Genomic DNA, 22,365 nt, shown 5'->3' on the forward strand with positions numbered 1-22,365 from the left:
TTGAATACAATTTTGTGCTGTGTATATTGTGTGTTTGTGTACTAAACTAACTATATATAAACAAATAATTTTTTGTTCATATCAAAATAATAAAATATGTTATTATAAAATGTCTCAATCTTTTTAAATTCTGTTTATATTGTGTTTACAATATATTTACTTATTTATTGATTATTTGTTAATTTATTTATTTATACATGCATACGTAGCACAGTATAGCTGTGCATGTGTTACCTCATGAAAAATAGTCACGAATGTGTGGAGGATCCAAGTTAAAAAACTGCGATGTCTGATTACCATACAGACAAGTAAGTGCATTTCTTAACAATGCAGATACAACATACATTTTTCCAACACTACTCAAACCAATTTTTAAATTCTTTTTGAAGTCCATGAACTTGAAGTAGTTTGCTATGTCCCCAAACATCCATTCCACAGACACTCTGACTTCACTCATTCTTTTGTTGAACTCCATCATCTGAGGGGTGAGGTGAACATGACGAAATGGAGCTTGCAGATGCACACGCAGTGGGTATGCTGGGTCACCGTACACACACATTGGATGACCATCTACAGACATGGCATGATGTTCCAGCAGTGTCAATAGACCAGATTCTGCCAGCATTCCTGAGTCATGCTTCTTTCCCTCTGTTAAAATGTAATTATATATATATATATATATATATATATATATATATATATATATATATATATATATATATATATATATATATATATATATATATATATTGTGGCGAGCAGCGAGGCCGAGGGACCGTGAGGGCGGGACGAGGCGGCGCTCATCAGAGAGGATGAGCGCCAGCTGCGAGCCGCAGCGATCTCGGCCCTTGCGGAGGAGTGAGGGAGTATAAAGGAGGAGTGACGACAGTGAGGGACGAGAGAGGACCAGGCCTGGATTTTCTCTCGAATGTGAGATTTTCTCTCACCCTCGGCCTCGCTGCTCGCCACATATATATATATATATATATATATATATATATATATATATATATATATATATATATATATATAAAAACATTAATATATATATATATATATATATATATATATATATATATATATATATATATATATATATATATATATATATATATATATATATATATGTTTTTATATATATATTAAAGTTAATGATAATGTTTCTAAAGATGGTAAAGCATTCAGACTGACCTACAGGGCCATACAGATGGGCAATCAAACCATTAGGAATGGCTACTGCCTGATATTTTAAACTGTGAATTCGTTTGTGACCATTAAATAGGATCCTCTGTGTTACACCTGGTCTGGCAATGGGTCGTACAGTGCCATCTATGAATCCAAAGCAATTGTCAAGAGGGGCTCCTATTTGGTGGATGCAGTCAGCATATGTTTCCAGTGCTGCAGGGTTCAGTATGGTGTCATTCCACTGAGTTATCCTCTGGTGATGTGCAGAATATATGTAGTCCAGCACAGCGTTTGTGGCCATGCTCAGGACTGGAACTTGTCGTTGACCAAATCTTTGCATCATATCACTATACCGGCATGGGTATGTCAGCCTTTTAAGCAGCGTACACAGCGCCTCAACTCCTCCCACAACACTTCTCTGATCACAAACGATCTCGTTGGGAATCCCGAGAACATCAGCCAGAATTGGTAGGTCACATTTTCTGACGCGAAATTAATTTAGGCATTCGTCTTCTTCCATGTTATTAAGGTTAAAAGGCAAATATTGCTTACAAGGTAAATCTAGGTTTTTAGACTTATTCACATCATACAAGAGTAAAAACTCTTCTTCTGACAATAGATTATTATTTAATGCCAAAAGCAACCCTTCTCTTGCTTTTTTGAATGACATTTTTTGTAGTTCAATAAATTAATGAAATCCGCGTTGCGCTGTCTTGTTTACGGTTGCTTAGTGATTTTTACGTTCTCGGCTACGGCGAGTAGCAGTTAAAGTCGCGCATGAGCAATACAACGTCAGAACACCGTTGCCGTTCCATTCGCAGCTGTTGCTTAAAGTCCCTAATACCAACCACTAGAACACCTTCCTTATCCCATTAAAAAACATATTACAGTATGTAACCATATTCCGTCCGTTCTAAAAAAAAGTTGCACTAACTATTCCTTACCAGCAGCATTTGCCGTCAGGCAGGTAAGTCAGCTAACATAAACATATTTTTGCTAGCCTTCCTGCTGCAAACTTACATCATGTTTGTACAAGACAAGTAGAGCTATTTTATCCAGTGTAATTTATCACTTACCACTTTGTTGTTTTTTCTTATCCTCCTCTTACTTTCTCTTTTTTCTTTTCTGGCTTCCTGAAGCATAATTCTGCTTCATGATGACTGTCGAGGAGGTTTTGTATTTTGCCGCTGCAGAGATCGCGTGGTTGGCTGGCTGCAGTCAGCGACTACTGAGAGGGGCCCCCTTGAGGGGGATCCCGACGACAGTGTCGTTGCACTTTACTGCATTGACTATCAAAGGGGTGCTCACACAGTTTGTCGTTGCATTTTATTCTTAACCTGTCGTTGTCTTGGGGCCCCAGGCCAGCTCGGGGCCCCAAGCAATTGCTTGGTTTGCCTGCCTTGTCGCGACGGGCCTGTTAGCACGCTGTCACAGGGTGGCGAAGGTGTTTTTGAATTGGTTCACTCGTGATCGGACTTGTAACGTTATGGGCCAAGCGTGAGTGTGTGCGTCTCTGCGTCCGCGCGAGTGTGTGTGTCTGCGTGACGTGAGTGAGTGAGTGTGTGTGTGTCCGCGTGAGTGGGTGAGTGAGTGAGTGTCCGCCCGCACGAGTGAGTGTGTGTGTGTGTCCGCGCGAGTGAGTGAGTGAGTGTGTGTGTGTCCGCGCGTGTGTGTGTGTGTGTGTGTGTGTGTGTCCGTGAGAGTGGGTGTGTGTGTGTCCGCGAGAGTGTCATTGTGTCATTGTTAATCATTGTGTTTGTTTGATATTTTGCGAGTCCTCTGAGCATTTCCCCCAGACGATTCCTGGGACAGACGGTAGCTGAAACTCATTAAATATGCAAATCTTATCCAATCCTAGCCGTGGGCATTTACTTCCAAGTGTTCAGTGTGGCACGCCCATCAAATCCAAGTGTTTTTCAGAGAGCCTCAAAACCAAGGCAGAAAATAGCCTATTACTTATTCATTATGATGTTTTTGAATGTAAAAACTACACAAACATCATAAGTTGACCTCAGACAACAGTATAAAACATTTTAAAAAGCCAGTTCATGACACCTTTAAACAGTACCCTTGCAGACAAATCTTCTTGGCCTAACTGGAGGGCTATCTCAAAATGTTTTACCCGTCAGAGCAGATCTAAAAGGGTCTTCCTCGCACTGGAGGGAGTACTCAAAAAATATTTGTCAGGTAACTGTGCATTTAAACATTATCCTTATAGACAAATCTTCAAAGACTAGAAATCTAGACACACCCTAGCGGTAGCAAATATAATATGCAGCCAGGGTAGTCTAGCAACTCGTTGGCTTACGAGCTGGAAAAACCAAACTCTGGTCAGGCCAATCACATCGTGTATAGAGTCGGTGGGCGGGCTTAACATAATGACGGCAGAGTTGCCGCGCCGCATACTACTTGTAAACAAAGAAACTGGTGAACAGCGGCCTTTCGAATCGGCTTTGGCCACGACTCTGGAAGACTTGGAGTCAAGCTTTTCTTTGAGGAAAGAACAAAGAACGGCACTGAAGTCATTCTTAAAAAAAGGAACAAGCCTTGTCTGTTAAACTGGCCACATGACTATTAAAACACAAAATTATAAAATAAAAATCTTTTTTTCACATGGGAAGAATAAATTGTGTCACTCGCCATTTATCTCAAACATAATTCTATGATCATGCAGACATCCCGATCACTCAAAATTTTCTTGAAATTGAAAAGATCAGTGAAATTGATCAAATGTTCTTAATTGCTGTAGTTTTTATGTCAATGACATTTTGGCCTATGGTTGTGGCCGGGAAAGGAACAGGTTATTATTATTTTAAATATTTATAGAATATATTTTTTGCTACATTTATTCAATATGATTTATGGCTGTATTTACAGAATGCTGAAATAGACAAGACAAGCTTCTTAAATATAAAGGAAATGGCAATTCAGATAAAAATAAAAAAATAAAAAATTTTCTCATTACATTTTACTTTGGGTTGACAGGTGACCTTAAAGAAGACAAGTTCCGATTTTTGTGTTTTAAAACTTGATACAATTATGAAGACACATTCTCTCACCATGACTGATACAAAATATTAACCACACCCCCTTAGATTTTCCAGTATGGAGTTACAACATACAACAGTAGTGGTTGGTGGTTATATAAAACAAGGCTTAATGTTGACCTCACATTTGGAGTGGCTGCTTGTCGAGCAGGAGAAATGCATGTTAATATTTTATTGACAGTGATGTGCATTACCAGACTTTGCCCTGCTGTATGTGGGGTTAAGTTAGGCACCTGCTTCCTCCAAGGTGACCCTCAGCCCCCTGCTCTTTTCAAGGATGGAGACTTTATCATTGGAGGAGCTTTCACCATTCATTACTATCTGAGGACAGAGAAGCACACCTATACTAGACGGCCACAACCACTAGAGTGCAGTGGGAGGTTAGAGTTTGACAAAACTGAATACAATCCTTAAGAGAACAGGGTTGAATGCTTTCAATTGACTGGATTTATGTTTATAATTATCTTTTTTATTTATGTAAACTGAGTTAATGAGAATCATACAAGCAAAACATTCACGTAGGTGCTTACATTTAATTACAAGTAATTATAATACAGTTTTTCATCTGTGCTCTTCAACAGCATGGACTTCAGAGAGCTGCGCTTTGCACGTGTTTTACAGTTCGCCATCCAAGAGATAAACAACAGCTCCGATTTCTTACCAGGCATCACATTAGGGTACCATATATATGACTCCTGTGCCTCTGTGCCAATGGTAATGAAAGTAGCATTTCAACTTGCCAATGGACAAGATCTGGTATTTAACGACACTGATTCCTGTGCAAAATCTGCTGCAGTTCTCGCACTAGTGGGGGAATCTGGTTCCACTGCGGCTATAACCACTTCAAGACTTTTCAGTTCTTTTGTAATTCCACAGGTGCTTTTTCTTGGTCTTCTTTAAAACTATGTAACATGTAAAAATACTTATAATGTCAGACACATTTGACATTTGTGTCACAGAAAATAGCCCACATGTAAATGTGAAGGTACAGTATGAGATTAGAGTAATTAAATTATTTTAAATGTCCTTTTTAAAGAAAAAAATATTGTAAACATGTTTTCTTCACGGTGCACTAGGTGAGTCATTATGCAACGTGTGCGTGTCTCAGTGACAAGCGGCAGTATCCTACTTTCTTCAGAACCATCCCCAGCGATCACCATCAAGCGGCCGCACTGGCACGGATGGTCAAGCACTTCGGATGGACGTGGATCGGGGCTGTGCGCAGTGATTCAGACTACGGGAACAATGGCATGGCATCATTCCTGAAGGCTGCAGAGGAGGAGGGAATCTGTGTGGAGTATTCTGAGGCCTACTACAGGACCCAGCCGCGCAGTAAACTGAAAAGAGTCGCAGATGTCATTCGCAGATCTACGGCTCGTGTAATTGTTGCCTTTGTGGCTGCCGGTGATATGAGATTTCTCTTAGAAGAGCTGAGTCAGCATCCTCCTCCCCCAATGCAGTGGATTGGCAGCGAGGCATGGGTTACAGATCCACAAATGTTGCGGTTTAATTTGTGTATTGGTGCTGTGGGCTTTGCAATCCCGCGGTCTGTTATCCCGGGTTTTCGTAACTTTCTACTTGACCTGTCTCCAGAACAGGCTCTGAAATTTCCCCTGCTGACAGAATTCTGGGAAAGCTCATTTAGCTGTAGTCTAAAACAGCAGACGGGTTGTTCTACTTGTATGCCAGCATGTGATGGCACAGAGGACCTCCGCGCATTACAGAACCCGTACACAGACACGTCCCAGTTGAGGATCACTAACATGGTGTACAAAGCCACATATGCTATAGCTTATGCCCTCCATGGCATTGCCTGTAACGAAAAACGTTGTGACAAAAACATCAAAATTGAGCCCCGTAAGGTAAGTTTTCACATCTTGGAACAAATTAACTAAATTATTACAATAAATTTACAAATTGTTTTCAAAATCTTAATATACAATCTTCCTTTACTCTGTGTAGGCCTGCTATAATATATCTATAGGCCTATATTTCAGTATACAGTTATTTCCGTATATTGATTACTTAGCAAATTACAACAAAGAGTTTTTCATGCCCTTCATGTAGGTTTTTGACCAGCTCAAGCGAGTGAACTTCACCAAAAATAATTATTCTGTTTCTTTTGATACAAATGGAGACCCTGTAGCCACCTATGAACTTGTGAATTGGCAACTTCAGGGAGACGGTACAGTCCATTTTGTGACAGTGGGTCATTATGATGCTTCCCAGCCTAAAGGCCAAGAATTCAGTTTAAGCAGAACTATCATTTGGTATGATGGCAGTGAAAAGGTATAGCTACAATGTGTTGACTATAATTACATCAGGGATGGGCAGCTTCGGTTCTGGAGGGCCACTGTCCTGCAGAGTTTAGCTTAAACCATAATCAAACACACCTGAACAAGCTAATCAATGTCTTCAGGATTACCAGAAAGCTACAGGCAGGTGAGTTTTTATCAGGGTTGTAGCTAGACTCTGCAGGACAGTGATGTTCCAAGACTGAAGTGGCCCATCCCTGAATTACATTATAAATAATATGCAGTACCTTGGTTAATTTTTGACCTTGTTGCTCTGTTTACCTGTCACCTACAGGTGCCTGTGTCTGTGTGCAGTGAGAGCTGTCCTCTAGGTTCTAGGAAGGCTGTGAAAAAGGGAAGACCTGTCTGCTGTTATGACTGCATTAACTGTGCAGATGGAGAGATAAGCAATGAGACAGGTACTTTTTTTCAGGACATTCTTGAATTAATCATACATACTAACTGGGTCAATGCTATATGAGAGTCTAAGAAAAAAGAAAAGGATCCGTTTTCCCTAGGTGCATTTATAATGTAGCAAAAACTGTATTAATTTAGAAAATAAAAAAATAGCAAAAACTGTATTCATTTAGAAATGTTTTGTTCTATCATGATGTTAGCCCATTTCTGACACAGAATACAAAAAAACAGGTAATTGCAATTCAAACTTTTTTTCTTGCAACTGCGAGTTACAAAGTTAGGCTTGGAAGATATAAACTCGCAATTGTCAGAAATGTGACTTTATGGCCTTGTATACACTGTAACGTTTCAAGAGTGACAACCGCATTTAAATGCGTTTTTTAAAACTTTTTTTAAATTCCATTGCTTCAAACTAGATGAAACAAGCTCTGATTTGAACACTGTTTAAAGGGGCGTTTTAAGGCTTCAGTATAGATACCCAGTCCTATGGCTGGGTAACATGAATTAACTATTGTATTGTATGTGAAATTCTTTTGAAAACTTTTAGGCTTTTGTTTTTTTACTATGTCTTTACAGCTGCCAGGATTAACTAATCATAAAAGCATCACAGCATCACATTTAGATCTACTTTCACTGCATAAAAGGATGCAAGCGATGAGCATTGTGGCCAATCACACCAAAGAATCCATAGTTAAATGTGTTAAACAAATAATCCTATACTACCACATTCACATAGTTGAAAATAAACAGCCCCTTTCCTTACATTAGAATCCTTTGAAAGGTAATATTAAAATAGGTCGTTTTGTCAGCGTGAATTCAATAAAAGCTGTTTTTGGACTAACAAATAACATTTTGAGTTCTGTGTTTATAGTACAATGGCCTCTTGTATGTCAAAAGATCGAGGAATTAGATTTTTCAATTCATGTTTCCTTTAATAATTTGTAATCATATTTAGAACATGCTCATCCTACAGTTGCAAGAAAAAGTATGTGAACCGCTTGCAGAATCTGTGAAAATGTGAATAATTTTAACAACATAATAGGGATCATACAAAATGAGTTATTTTTTATTTAGTACTGTCCTGGATAAGCTATTTTACATAAAAAAAAAAAAAAATGTTTACATATAGTCCACAAGACAAAAAAAAAAAAAAAAATAGCTGAATTTATTAAAATGACCCATTCAAAAGTTTATGAACCTTTGATTTGCAATACTGTGTGTCGTCACCTGGATTATCCATGGCTGTTTTTGTTTGTTTTATGATGGTTGTTCTTGAGTCCCTTGTTTGTCCTGAGCAGTTAAACTGACCAAAGTTCTTCAGAAAAATCCTCCAGGTCCTGCAAATTATTCAGTTTTCCAGCATCTTTTGCATATTTTAACCCTCTCCAGCAGTGACTGTATGATTTTGAGATCCATTGAGTACAATTGAGGGACTCAAACACAACTATTAAAAAAGGTTAAAACATTCACTGCTGCTCCAGAAGGAAACACGATGCATTAAGAGCCAGGGGGGTGAAAACAGGATGAAGAGGTCCAAATTTTTCTTATTTTGTTTATATATATATATATATATATATATATATATATATATATATATATATATATATATATATATATATATATATATATATATATATATATATATATATATATATATATATATATATATATAATTTATTTTATTTTATTTTCATTTAGTACTGCCTTTCGAAAGAAACAGAATATACTTGCATGTTTCCCGGAAGAAAAATTAAGTACAATTTACATTGATCTTTAAATTCAATAAGTTTTTTGTCTTGTGGACTATATGTAAACATTTGGTAACACTTTAGAATAATGGTCATTAGTTAACTACATTAGTTAACTACATTAGTTAACATTAACAAAGATTAAGAAACGCTTTATAAGTGCAGTTCATTATTAGTTAATGTTAATTTCAACATTTACTAATGCCTTATTAAAATCTTGTTAACATTAGTTAATGCACTGTGAACTAACATGAACAAACCATGAACAGCTGTACTTATATTAACTAACGTTAACAAAGATGAACAAATACAGTAACAAATGTACTGCTCATGGTTAGTTCATGTTAGTTAATACATTAACTAATGTTAACTAATGACCATCATTCTAAAGTGTTACCAAACATTTTTATGTAAAATATCTTATTCAGGACAGTACTAAATAAAAAATAACATGCATTTTGTATGATCTCTCTTATTTAGTTAAAATTATTCACATTTTCACAGATTCTGCAAGCGGTTCACATACTTTTTCTTGCAACTGTATTCAAGTCATTGCATGTAGGAATTACATGTTAACATATTTTTTTTAAATAAATAAACTTATAGGACAAAAATGAGCATCTTGTCACTGACCATCTGAGTTGTTCATTCCAAAAACAGTGTAGTTCAGTGTAATCAGACTACACTGTTTTAGAATCTCTCTTATTCCTGTGGTTCATGAATGACTGTTGAGCACTGTTTTTATTTTATTTTACAGATTCTTTAGATTGTCACAAGTGCCTACCTGAGTACTGGCCTAATAATGAGAAGGATGAGTGTCTTCCTAAACCAGTGGAGTTTCTCTCCTGGGATGAGATGCTTGGGATTATATTGGCTGCTTCCTCTGTTGCTGGCTCTTTAGTGGCTTTGAGCATTACTCTAGTGTTCTACAAAAACAGGGCATCTCCGATAGTAAGAGCCAACAACTCAGAACTGAGCTTCCTGCTGCTCTTCTCACTGACTCTTTGTTTCCTCTGTTCACTTACTTTCATTGGTCGGCCCACTGAGTGGTCCTGTATGTTGCGTCACACAGCATTTGGCATCACTTTTGTTCTCTGTATCTCTTGTGTTCTTGGGAAAACAATTGTAGTGTTAATGGCTTTCAGGGCTACGCTTCCAGGAAGTAATGTCATGAAATGGTTTGGCCCTCCTCAACAGAGACTCAGTGTTTTTGGTTTCACTCTTGTACAGGTTCTTATCTGTGTGCTTTGGTTAACAATATCACCACCTTTTCCTTACAACAATATGCAACACTACAAAGAAAAGATAATTCTTGAATGCAGTTTAGGATCAGCTATTGGTTTCTGGGCTGTACTGGGTTATATTGGCCTCCTAGCATTCCTATGCTTTATTTTAGCTTTTCTGGCCCGAAAGCTGCCTGATAACTTCAATGAGGCTAAATTCATCACATTCAGTATGCTCATATTCTGTGCTGTTTGGATCACATTTGTTCCAGCTTATGTCAGCTCTCCAGGGAAATTTACTGTAGCGGTGGAGATTTTTGCCATTTTAGCTTCAGGCTTTGGTCTGATTCTTTGTATTTTTGCTCCGAAGTGTTTCATTATTGTATTTAGGCCAGAGCAGAACACCAAAAAACACTTAATGGGTAAAGTATAAGCAAAAGTACACTAAAACACACAACTCTCATTAGATATCAACCATTGTTAGATAAGCTATCACACATGGCTGAAATTTTACTGTGTCAGCTCTCATACCCATATAAATGTATTTACACGTTTGACCTGTATGGACAAATAAGTTTTGGTATATTGTGCAATTATTGCAAAAACAAGTTTCTATTTTACATTAAGCATTGACATTATAATTACACATATTCACCTAATAGATGTATAATTATATACACTTCATTCAGCATATTCCAAAACTATAAAATAAAATGCTTTTAATTAAACATTGCTATATAATATTCTAACACCTCTAATGTTTTAAATACTTTTAAATACTAATTAATGTAACCAAAAACATATCAAGTATTAAAATGATATGACATATTAGAAAATTTATTTTGCAATGAATCCTACTTTTTATCCAGTTGTGTGATACAGGTGTGACTTCATACGAATATAAAAAAAATGTATACATGTTAAAATTAATTACTCACTGACAAATAATAAATAAAACAATAAAACAGAGTCATTTATTTCAAAACAATACCTTGTGATAGCATTTTATCACATTTTTCACAAGTTAATTTAAACAAATAATGGTGTTGCTACTTTTCTTCATTATGATTTATAGAGAATTTAAATAATGTTTATTAGTCATACTTTTGTGTCACTGAAAGGGCAAGTAAAACCAAAAATAAAATGCATATGCTTTCACCGACTCATTTCTCTTGGGGTTACCAGGTGATCTTAAAGAAGGCAAATCATGATTTTTGTGTTTTGATGCATTTTATGATACACTCAAGACATATTCTGTTATTGACTGATGTGAAATATTAGCCACACCCTCTTAGGTTGTACAGTAAAGAGTTACAATATACAACAGTAGTGGATGGTGAGTATAAAACAAGGATTAATGCTCACATCACAATTGGAATGGTCACTTGCCTAGAAGGAGAAATGAATATTCATCTTTTATTGAGAGTGACACTACTGTGTATTGTTAGGTTTTGCCCTGCTGTGAGTGGGGTTAATTTAGGCACCTGCATCCTTCAAGGTGACCCTCAGCCCCCTGCTCTCTTCGAGGACGGAGACTTCATCATTGGAGGGGCTTTCACCATTCATTACTATGTGAGGACAGAGAAACACACCTTTTCTAAACGGCCACAACCACTAGAGTGCTATGGCAGGTTAGAATTTCATCCTTAAAAAGTTTCATGTCCTTAAAAAAGCAGGGTAAATGGCTGATGATTGTCCTAATATTATGTTTAAAGCTGTCTTTTTGAGTAAAAAGTTAATAACAAGAAAACAAGCATAACGTTCATGTGAGAGTTATTTTTTTAATAGGTTATTGTGTGTGTGTGTGTTTGCTTCAACAGCATGGACTTCAGAGAGCTGCGCTTTGCTCGTGCCTTGCAGTTCACTATCCAAGAGATCAACAACAGCTCTGATCTCTTACCAGGCATCACATTAGGGTACCATATATATGACTCCTGTGCTTCTGTACCAATGGCAATTAAAGTAGCGTTACAGCTTGCCAACGGACAAGATATCGTATTTAACGACACTGATTCATGTGCAAAATCTGCAGGAATTCCTGCACTAGTTGGAGATTCTGCATCCACGCCAGCTATAAGCATTTCCAGAATTTTCGGTCCTCTTGGAATTCCACAGGTGCTTGGTCAATATTAACTATGTCCTAGTCTTCTTATTTATATATATATACAGCATCTGATTATATATATATATATATATATATATATATATATATATACACACACACAATAAGGTTTCATTAGTTAACTATTTTAGTTAACATGATCTAAGAATTAACAATAATTCAATTAATAAATTACAGCATTTATTAATCTCGTTCATGTTTATTTTAACATTTACTAATATATTATTAAAATCAGATGCTGTATTTGTTAACATTAGTTAATGCATTGTACACTAACATGAACAAAGAATGAACAGCTGGATTTGTATTAACTAACATCAACAAAGATGAATAAATACTGTTACGAATGTAATTGCTCATTGTTAGTTCATGTTTGTAAATACATTAACTAATGTTAACGAATGAGACCTTATTGCAAAGTGTTACAAAAAATAAAAAATAAAATAAAAATTCATCACAGTGTAAAAAAATAATTGTTGTAATTTTTTTGCCCATAACACTGGTGAACATTTTCACAACATTTAGTAAATGTTAAGTAGGCCTATGTGATTCGAGTAATCAGCATGTTTAGCTACAAACGTCCTTTCATGTTCAGAATATAGATTTGTTTTTCTTAACTGCAGGTGAGTCATTACGCAACATGCGCGTGTCTCAGTGACAAGCGGCAGCATCCTACATTCTTCAGGACCATCCCCAGCGATCACCATCAAGCGGCCGCACTGGCACGGATGGTCAAGCACTTCGGATGGACGTGGATCGGGACTGTGTGCAGTGATTCAGACTACGGGAACAATGGCATGGCATCATTCTTGAAAGCTGCGGAGAAAGAGGGAATATGTGTGGAGTATTCTGAGGCCTACTACAGGACCCAGCCGCGCAGTAAACTGAAAAGAGTCGCAGATGTCATTCGCAGATCTACGGCTCGTGTAATTGTTGCCTTTGTGGCTGCCGGTGATATGAGATTTCTCTTAGAAGAGCTGAGTCAGCATCCTCCTCCCCCGATGCAGTGGATTGGCAGCGAGGCATGGGTTACAGATCCACAAATGTTGCGGTTTAATTTGTGTATCGGTGCTGTGGGCGTTGCAATCCCGCGGTCTGTTATCCCTGGTTTTCGTAACTTTCTGCTTGACCTGTCTCCAAAACAGGCTCTGAAATTCCCTCTGCTGACAGAATTCTGGGAAAGCTCATTTAGCTGTAGTCTAAAACGGCAGACGGGTTCTTCTACTGGTATGCCAGCATGTGATGGCACAGAGGACCTGCGCGCATTACAGAACCCGTACACAGACACGTCCCAGTTGCGCGTCACTAACATGGTATACAAAGCCACATATGCTATAGCTCATGCCCTCCATGGCATTGTCTGTAACGAAAAACAATGTAACAAAAACATCAAATTTGAGCCCCGACAGGTAAGGTTTCTCATCTTGGAATAATTGAGCGTTTTTTCCTTTTTGTGTGTTGTTGTTGTTGTTGTTGTTGTTGTTGTTGTTGTTGTTGTGTGTGTGTGTGTGTGTGTGTGTGTGTGTGTGTGTGTGTGTGTGTGTGTGTGTGTGTGTGTGTGTGTGTGTGTGTGTGTGTGTGTGTGTGTGTGTGTGTGTGTGTGTTTGTGTGTGTGTGTTTGTGTGTGTGTGTGTGTGGGCATGTTTTTGTGAAATATCAGGACACAAATGTGTATAATGACATGGGTATGACACAGGTATTACAAAAAGAGGGTGAAATATGAGGACGTTCCCCATGTCCTCACTTTTCAAAATGCTTATAAATCACACAGAACAAGTTTTTTTTCACAGAAAGTGAACTGCACAGTCTCCTGTGAGGGCTAGGTTTAGGGGCAGGGGCAGTGTAAGGGGATAGAAAATACGGTTTGTACAGTATAAAAACCATTACGCCTATGGAATGTCCTCACATTTCACAAAAACAAACATGTGTGTGTGTGTGTGTGTGTGTGTGTGTGTGTGTGTGTGTGTGTGTGTGTGTGTGTGTGTGTGTGTGTGTGTGTGTGTGTGTGTGTGTGTGTGTGTGTGTGTGTGTGTGTGTGTTTTACAATGCATTTAGAAAGTTCTTAATATAATACAGTATTCCTTTACTTTTTGTGTAGACCTACTAGAAAATAAATTCAACCACACCTAGTATTTCAGTACTGATTATTCAACAAATAATTGTATCAACACAATTTGATTTTTTCATCATGCAGGTTTTTGATCAACTCAAGCAAGTGAATTTTACTAAAAATAATTATCCTGTTTCATTTGATACCAATGGAGACCCTGTGGCCACCTATGAACTGGTGAATTGGCAGCTTCAGGGAGACGGTTCAGTTGATTTTGTTACAGTGGGCCAATATGATGCATCGCAGCCTAAAGGCCAAGAATTCAGTCTGAGCAGAGATATAATTTGGTTTGATGGCAGTAAAAAGGTATGTGTTGTTCTATTATATGTGATTGTAATTATTTATGAATGTTGTACAGTTCCCCCAGAATTTATTTATTTTTACCAACTTATAACACACATGTTCTTTGTCATATGCATAATACCCAATTAAATAAGCATACACAATTAAATAAATTGAACAAAACTAACCATTTCATATTTTCTTATTTTTAAACAACACTATTCCTTTTGTCACTTTCAGAGCATTTTTACCCAAAGCCTTTCATTTCTGACTCTGTTCCTGTCACCTGCAGGTGCCTGTGTCTGTGTGCAGTGAGAGCTGTCCTCCAGGCACTAGGAAGGCTGTGCAAAAAGGAAGACCTGTCTGCTGTTATGATTGCATTAACTGTGCAGAAGGAGAAATCAGCAATGAGACAGGTGCTTTGTCAGGATTTTCTTATACAATATACAGTATAATTGTAATATTATACAAATTTTAAGGGAGAAAAATAATAATAATGGCTGCGATCAAGGAAAAATTTATAACAATTTCCCATACATGACTGTACACACATTATTCTATATATATATATATATATATATATATATATATATATATATATATATATATATATATATATATGAATATATACACTCTCTACTAGCCACTTTGGTGGGTTGAATTTTATAACATATTTTTCAATTGTAGTCTTTTAAAAAGGCATTTGAAATAATAAACTAAGTGCAATGTAGTGTTGTCAAATAGCTATATTGGTTTTTCGTTAGGCCTTACATATCAATACTGACATATCTGAAACACTTCTAATACACATTGTCCCCAGAATAGATACATAATACCAGCTGTGCCTGCACTTTCTCACTCTCTTATGATCTCTCCGACAGCAAGTTGACACAAAAACCAGCCTCCCGTAACTCACTCGTTTCATTTGCTCCGGATAAATATTGTTGGTGTTACAGGGCTTGAATTTCAGCCTGGGATGCATGTATTGCTCATAATTTTACTCATTCCCACAGATTTTGTGCATGCACATAAAGTGCATGCACATAAAGCCGCTTCTCAGTACTAAATTTAGTTATTTTTCGCTGCTTATTGCACCTTAAACAGTCAAATACACACAAAATAATATTGAAAGGCCAGTCTTGGCGAGTATTCATGTAAACACAGCCAGTTATAAGTGAACATAAAGAGTTGAAAATGGAAACCCATGCGTAACAGTATAATGGATCCAGTCTTAAAATGACAGCAGCCTAAAATACTTGCTGCCAAATTATGGGATAATATAAAAAAATATCTATATGGCATATTTACCCCATGGTATCGAGGTCAAAATTGTGGCTAGTGAAAATGCTGAATTTCTGCGATTAATCGCGAGTGTAATTAAAAAGCTATCCATTTTCTTTTTTACATTTATTAGGCTTCCCTTATACCCATCTAACAGGTAGGAAATATAAGCTACAGAAATTGAATACAATTATCAAACAGTCTACAAAAGTTCTTTAGTCAAGAGCAGGGAGTAATTTTCTCTGTTACCTTTGTTCTTTGATTAACATTAATGACTTGAGATCTGCTGCTGCCGAACATGACACGGATCTGATGCGCTGTCACACGTCCCATTTTCTCACAACTCTTTAAGTTAATTTAAGACGTTATTTAACTCATATAAGACTGCTCTTATGAGGACACTCGACAAAACTGACATTTTGGCATAATTCTGTTATTGTTTGTTCAAGCGCGAAAGAGAACTGGATTCTGGTGTACTGTCTGTGCTCATGATACTGACGCGAGTCTTTCTGTTTAATAAAACAATTAATCACACATTTTTTTCTGTAATTAATCGCACCTAACATTAAAGTTTTCATGTATTTGTATATTGTAATAATTTCACTTTTAATCTCCAAATTAATGTAGAAACAACATAAAGACAGTATATTTAAATATTTGGAAATATACTGAAATTGAATAAAGTTATCAAACACTTCACAGTCTTCTCTGCATAAATTATAAATAAAATATAGATTAATCCTTATTAAAGTTACAAAAGTTCAGTCAAGAGCAGTGATTGATTTTCTCTTTTACTTTTGTTCTTTGATTAACATTAATGACAGATAAGGCTGCTGTCACTGTAAGATCTTAAGCACATGATCCACATCCGATGTCCTCACAACTCTTTACGTCATTTAACACTTTATTAACTCTTTTAAGACGAGGATACTCAAAAAAGATATTTTGCCATAATTTTGTGTGTTTTTGTCCGTTCAAACACGATAGAGAACTCAATGTGGCCGCGCACTGTCTGAAGCCGCATTCTGTGCACATGAGTCCTGTCACACAGACAGGAGATTGACAGATTTGCTCCAGTACAGATTTAAGTTCTTATTTTGTGATTTATTTCAAGTTCTTATTAACACGTTTAATAGCACTTGAATTTATGATAGTGTGAACATATGCTGTATCGCAGCCAAAAGATGACAGAAAAAAAACCCCGGATGCTCCGTTAATTGTTAAATATTTTTAACGCGTTAAAAAAATATATATATTTCATGTGTTAATTAGGGCTGTAAAAATTAGCGCATTAACACGTGATATTTATTTGATATTTTATGAATATTTAACGCAATTAACGCAGCATTCGTTTTTTCTGGCATCCGTTGGCTAGCATTACAATATATGATCACGCTCTTATTAATGCAAATGCTTTAAAACCATTCCAGCACGACAAGACAAAAGAGAACACGCTGTCTGTGAATGTCCTGAGTGCATCTCAATCAGCTCCTAATTTCCTAGGTGGTGAATCAGTATATTTTGTACATGAATGTGGCCGACTCCCTGATCAGTGCCCTGACTACTGAACCAGGAGCTGATTGAGACGCACCCCTTGACTGAAAGACGCGCCAGAGTTCTCTTTGCGCTTGAACGAACAATAACACACAACAATGCCCATTTTGTCAAGTATTCTCATAAGAGCAGTCTTAAAAAATGTGTTAAATAACGTCTTAAATGAACTGAAGAGTTGTGGAGAAAATGAGATGCGCGTGACAACTGAAGCGATCCTTCTGAAGCGAAGTGGTGTGTTTGTGTAACACTGCATTCACACGGGGCGTCGTTGTTAACGCTTGGCTGAAGCTTTGTGTTGATGCGACCGCCATAGTGACACGTCTGCTCTGGCGTTGCATGAACGCAATTGGCCGCTTGCAACGCGAGTGAAGCGACGCGACGGAACCCACAATTCAGTTCGGCAACGCATGACGTCACCTATTCAAAGTAAATGAGAAGTGTTAACGCCGACGCCCGTGTGAATGCAGTGTAATACAAATATCCGTATTTAAAACTTTATAGACTAAAATAAAAAACTTCTGGCAGATTGCCGTATGCATCAATTTACAGCGAAATAGTAACCCTTGACACTTGAACCCTTGACGCATGTTATATAAAATATATATATATATATATATATATATATATATATATATATATATATATATATATATATATATATATATATATATATATATATATATATATATATATATATTGCTTGAATTTAATGGATCTGAAATCACAAACCAATAAAATAATCAAACTTTTATTAAGTTACATAACAAAAACTAAAATATTTTTATTTTTTACAATAAATATAAATAATAATACCAAATAATGTTATTCTTCAAGTTTTATGTTCCATCAAATAAAATAGTTTTTCAACAAAAAAAGATCCACAATTATTTGAATAACAGCATAGAAAATCACAGAATGGTTCTCATTAAGAACATGAGATGCTGCACTGAATAGTCTGTCTGTGCACTGTTTGTGTTTGTGCTTGGGGCAGATAAATAACCTGCGTGCAATCCACGCAACCAATGGAAAGCGGCCTTCGTTCGCGCGCCAGTAGTCTAGGGGATTGCCGCTTCTGTCAATAGGTAGTTCAGCTGGATACGTCTCTATTTGTTCTCATTCCGCTGACATGCTTAATCTTTGATAGGCAGACGCATGGCGTGATAACAGCTTGACCGTGAGTGAAACTTAATAGCACAACGGCGAGCGCGTCGAGTATAAACGCCACGTCCGTTTGGGGAGGAGCGCGCGCAGTAAGCGGAGGTTCGCGCTGGGGAGCCAGGCAAGCGCTTGCGTACGGATGGGAGGGGCGGGTGCCATTCATTTTCGGTTTACGATTTCGGCTGTTTTTTTTTTTTTTCGGCCCGAAACCGATAACGCCGTTTTCAGCCGAACATTTTCGGCGGCCGAATTTTCGGTGCACCCCTACCTTCAACTATTCAATTTCTGTATATTTATTTCTATCTATTAGACAGGTTTCTTTTCTATTCTTGCCTTTTACCTTGACACACAGCTATGAGGAGCCTTTCTATTATATAATTTCCTTTAAAAAATATATATATCACTAAGCAGTGAAGCAGTTTTGTTAAAAATATCTTAATAACAATATTTTAATAAACTACTTTCAATCATTTATTTATTTTAATGAGATTTTTGAAAGTAACATGATTGTATGTATGAATTGCAATTTTATGTTTTTAAAATAACATATAAGACAAATAAATTACCATCATGTTATTGATCCCCCTTATTTGGTCATTCTAAAACAGTATAGTCTGATATCCTGTATGTCTAAATGTTTTTTTCTGTGGTTCATAAATGGCTGTTAAGCACTGATTTCTTCATCTTCCAGATTCTTTAGAATGCCACAAATGTCTACCTGAGTACTGGCCCAATAATGAGAAGGACAAGTGCCTTCTTAAACCAGTGGAGTTTCTCTCCTGGGATGAGATCCTTGGGATTATATTGGCAGCTTTCTCTGTTGTTGGCTCTTTAGTGGCATTGAGCATTACTCTAGTCTTCTACAAAAACAGGGCATCTCCGATAGTAAGAGCCAACAACTCAGAGCTGAGCTTCCTGCTGCTTTTCTCATTGACTCTGTGTTTCCTCTGTTCACTTACTTTCATTGGTCGGCCCACTGAGTGGTCCTGTATGTTGCGTCACACTGCATTTGGCATCACTTTTGTTCTCTGTATCTCCTGTGTTCTTGGGAAAACACTAGTGGTGTTAATGGCCTTCAGGGCCACACTTCCAGGAAGTAATGTCATGAAATGGTTTGGGCCTCCTCAACAGAGACTCAGTGTTTTTGGTTTCACTCTTGTGCAGATCCTTATATGTTTGCTTTGGTTAACAATATCACCACCTTTTCCTTACAACAATATGCAACACTACAAAGAAAAGATCATTCTTGAATGCAGTTTAGGATCAGCTATTGGTTTCTGGGCTGTACTGGGTTATATTGGCCTCCTAGCTTTCCTTTGCTTTGTTTTAGCTTTTCTGGCCCGAAAGCTGCCTGATAACTTCAATGAGGCTAAATTCATCACATTCAGTATGCTCATATTCTGTGCTGTTTGGATCACTTTTATTCCAGCTTATGTCAGCTCTCCAGGGAAATTTACTGTAGCTGTAGAGATTTTTGCTATTTTAGCTTCAAGCTTTGGTCTGATTCTCTGTATTTTTGCTCCTAAGTGTTTTATTATTGTCTTCCAACCAGAGCAGAATACCAAAAAACATTTAATGGGTAAAGTACCATCAAAATCACTTTGAGACACAACTATTTTTACATGTTTGTGCTATATGTGCAAATATGTACTATATACTGTACAATGATTGCTAAAAAAACAATTGTAACAAAAATTATTATACATTTGAAATTCACAATAAATATGATTTGGTATAGTTTTATACATACACATATTGGCCTAACAGATTATGTGCAGTATATTCACAACTTGTGTAGTTCATTCATGCTGCTATATTTTAGCTGTATTTCTGTGGTTAAGACATAAAATAAAAACTTTTTTTCTCATTTAACATTGCTTAATATTGCACTGCAACCTGTTCTCACACCTAAGAGCCCTGTGCATCATATACAGCAGGGGTCGGCAACCTATAGCAGTGTTTCTAAACCGGTGGGTCGCAACCAAAATTGGGTCGCAAGACCGTTTTGAGTGGGTCATGGAGTGTGTAGTCAAAGAAACAAACCCCGTCATGGTGAACCCTCGCTAGAACTCCCAGGAGCAGAACGAACAGGTTCACTTTCTCTGTCATACCTCTGCCAAATCAAGTCCACCACTTCCGGGTTGAGTCTCCACCTCCAAACGAGTGGTGCTTAAATCAAAGAACAAAAAGGAACACTTTGCTTCGTTAACTTGGTGTCATTCATCATTCCGTCCTTTAATACCTTTAGCGGACCTCGTACTGTATGTCCGAATACCAAGTCTGCCGGACTAAATCCTAGAGATTCTTGAGTTGCCTCATGGACTGCAAACAATACTAGTGGTACTCCCTCATCCCACTCTTTACCAGAACTCAGGCAATACTTCCTTAACATTGACTTCAACGTCTGGTGAAAACGTTCGATCGCACCATGACTTTCAGGATTATACACGCTCGAAACTCGATGCGTTTTAGAGAGGAAATTCGTTCCCTGGTCTGTCTGCACGATTTTTGGCAATCCGAACGTAGAGAAAAATTTAAGCAAAGCTTTAATAATGATAGGTGCAGTTATTCTCCTCAAGGGGATAGCTTCCGGAAAATGTGTCGTTATCAACTCGCAGTCACAACACCAACAGAATGTCTATCATGTCTAACATCTTCAGAACTCTTGTGATCTAACTCAGAATTTGTCTCATTAAACACAGGTGACATAAAAGAATCGGACAGCACAATATCATCTCCAATTCTACGTTTTTGTGCACGCGTAACTACGCTAGCTGCAAATACATCCGGAAAATTATCGGAGATGTCATCAGCAGGAATAAAACAGTCAGGTCTATCAACGACTTCAAGCACAGGCAACACTTTACCTCCTGCCAAATCGTTCCAGAGAATGAATGCAACACTCTTCACAGGAAAAGAATGTACACCCACCTTAACAAAACCTGAGACTAGATCACAGTGTAGATTACAAATGACTGGATCGCTCCCGTATCTCGCAAGATTTGCACCTCTTTCTGCTCGTCAGATTTGTCATTTACAGAGATTAACCCCTTCATTACAAATGGTTTGAACCCTGCATCAATCTCATCTTTCTCTAAAACAGCTTCAGGCACAGTCTTCACTAGAGATGCACTGATTGATCGGCCAGGGATCGGAATTGGCAGATTTTCTGCATGATCGGCCTGATCGGTGATCGGCCATTCAATCTCACGTGTCTCCGATTTTGAGCCGATCCATCTACATGCGGAGCTGTGAGCGCCGAGCGCGGCCGCGATGTTGACGTCACAGCCACTCTTGTGCTCACAGCCGCATGCAAACATGTCGTTGGCATGGAAGTTTTTTACTGTGAGCGAAGAAGACACTAATTATGCCATTTGTAAAACTTGTAAGGTTAAAATAAACCGCGGGGGAACCTGCAGGAAAGTGCCCAACATGACAAACCTAATTAGACACTTACAACTCCATCACCCCGTGGAACTGCCCAGTTTGAAGAAGGTAACGTTAGTAAAGGTAAAACAGCTAAAGCTGGCCAGAGCTCAGAGCCAGCCACAGGTCTGCAGCCTCTCCTATCTTTCCTTGGTATAAGCAGCGAAAAGACCAAAGCAGTTACATAGAAATTATGGACTTCATGGCGCTGGATGACCAGCCGAACGCATAAACCGTCACTTCATGAGAATTTACCGTTTCATTTGAGAAAACTGTCATATCATGAACACAGACACTCAAGGGCAACGGCAACCCGTCAAAATAAAAGTTACGTTTAAAAAAAATTTAATTGACAGAATATATTGGGCTGCTGTTGTAGCCTACAGTATATTTAGCTACGTCTCTATGTAATAAAAACTTTTTTTATAAACAATGTTTACTTTTAAACAGCATACAGCCTTTAAATGTTTATGTATTATTTAATTATAATGATTATCATCATAAATAATAAACTTAAT

General features: G+C 37.5%; 1 protein-coding gene across 1 annotated transcript; it reads left to right on the forward strand.

Moving 5' to 3' along the window:
- Positions 1-496: 496 nt before the first annotated feature.
- On the forward strand, positions 497-20,026 carry LOC307132003 (uncharacterized protein; the record flags this gene model as incomplete). Its single annotated transcript, XM_079826138.1, has 14 exons — positions 497-532; positions 1,283-1,546; positions 4,458-4,612; positions 4,814-5,108; positions 5,309-6,094; positions 6,300-6,521; positions 6,822-6,945; positions 9,449-10,336; positions 11,308-11,545; positions 11,735-12,029; positions 12,660-13,445; positions 14,231-14,452; positions 14,721-14,844; positions 19,113-20,026. 14 exons carry the CDS (start codon positions 497-499, stop codon positions 20,024-20,026), a joined length of 5,349 nt encoding a protein of 1,782 aa, XP_079682264.1.
- Between the last annotated feature and the right edge of the window lie 2,339 nt (positions 20,027-22,365).

Source organism: Gobio gobio, assembly GCF_949357685.1.
Source record: "Gobio gobio genome assembly, chromosome: 9".
Taxonomy (NCBI): Eukaryota; Metazoa; Chordata; class Actinopteri; order Cypriniformes; family Gobionidae; genus Gobio; species Gobio gobio.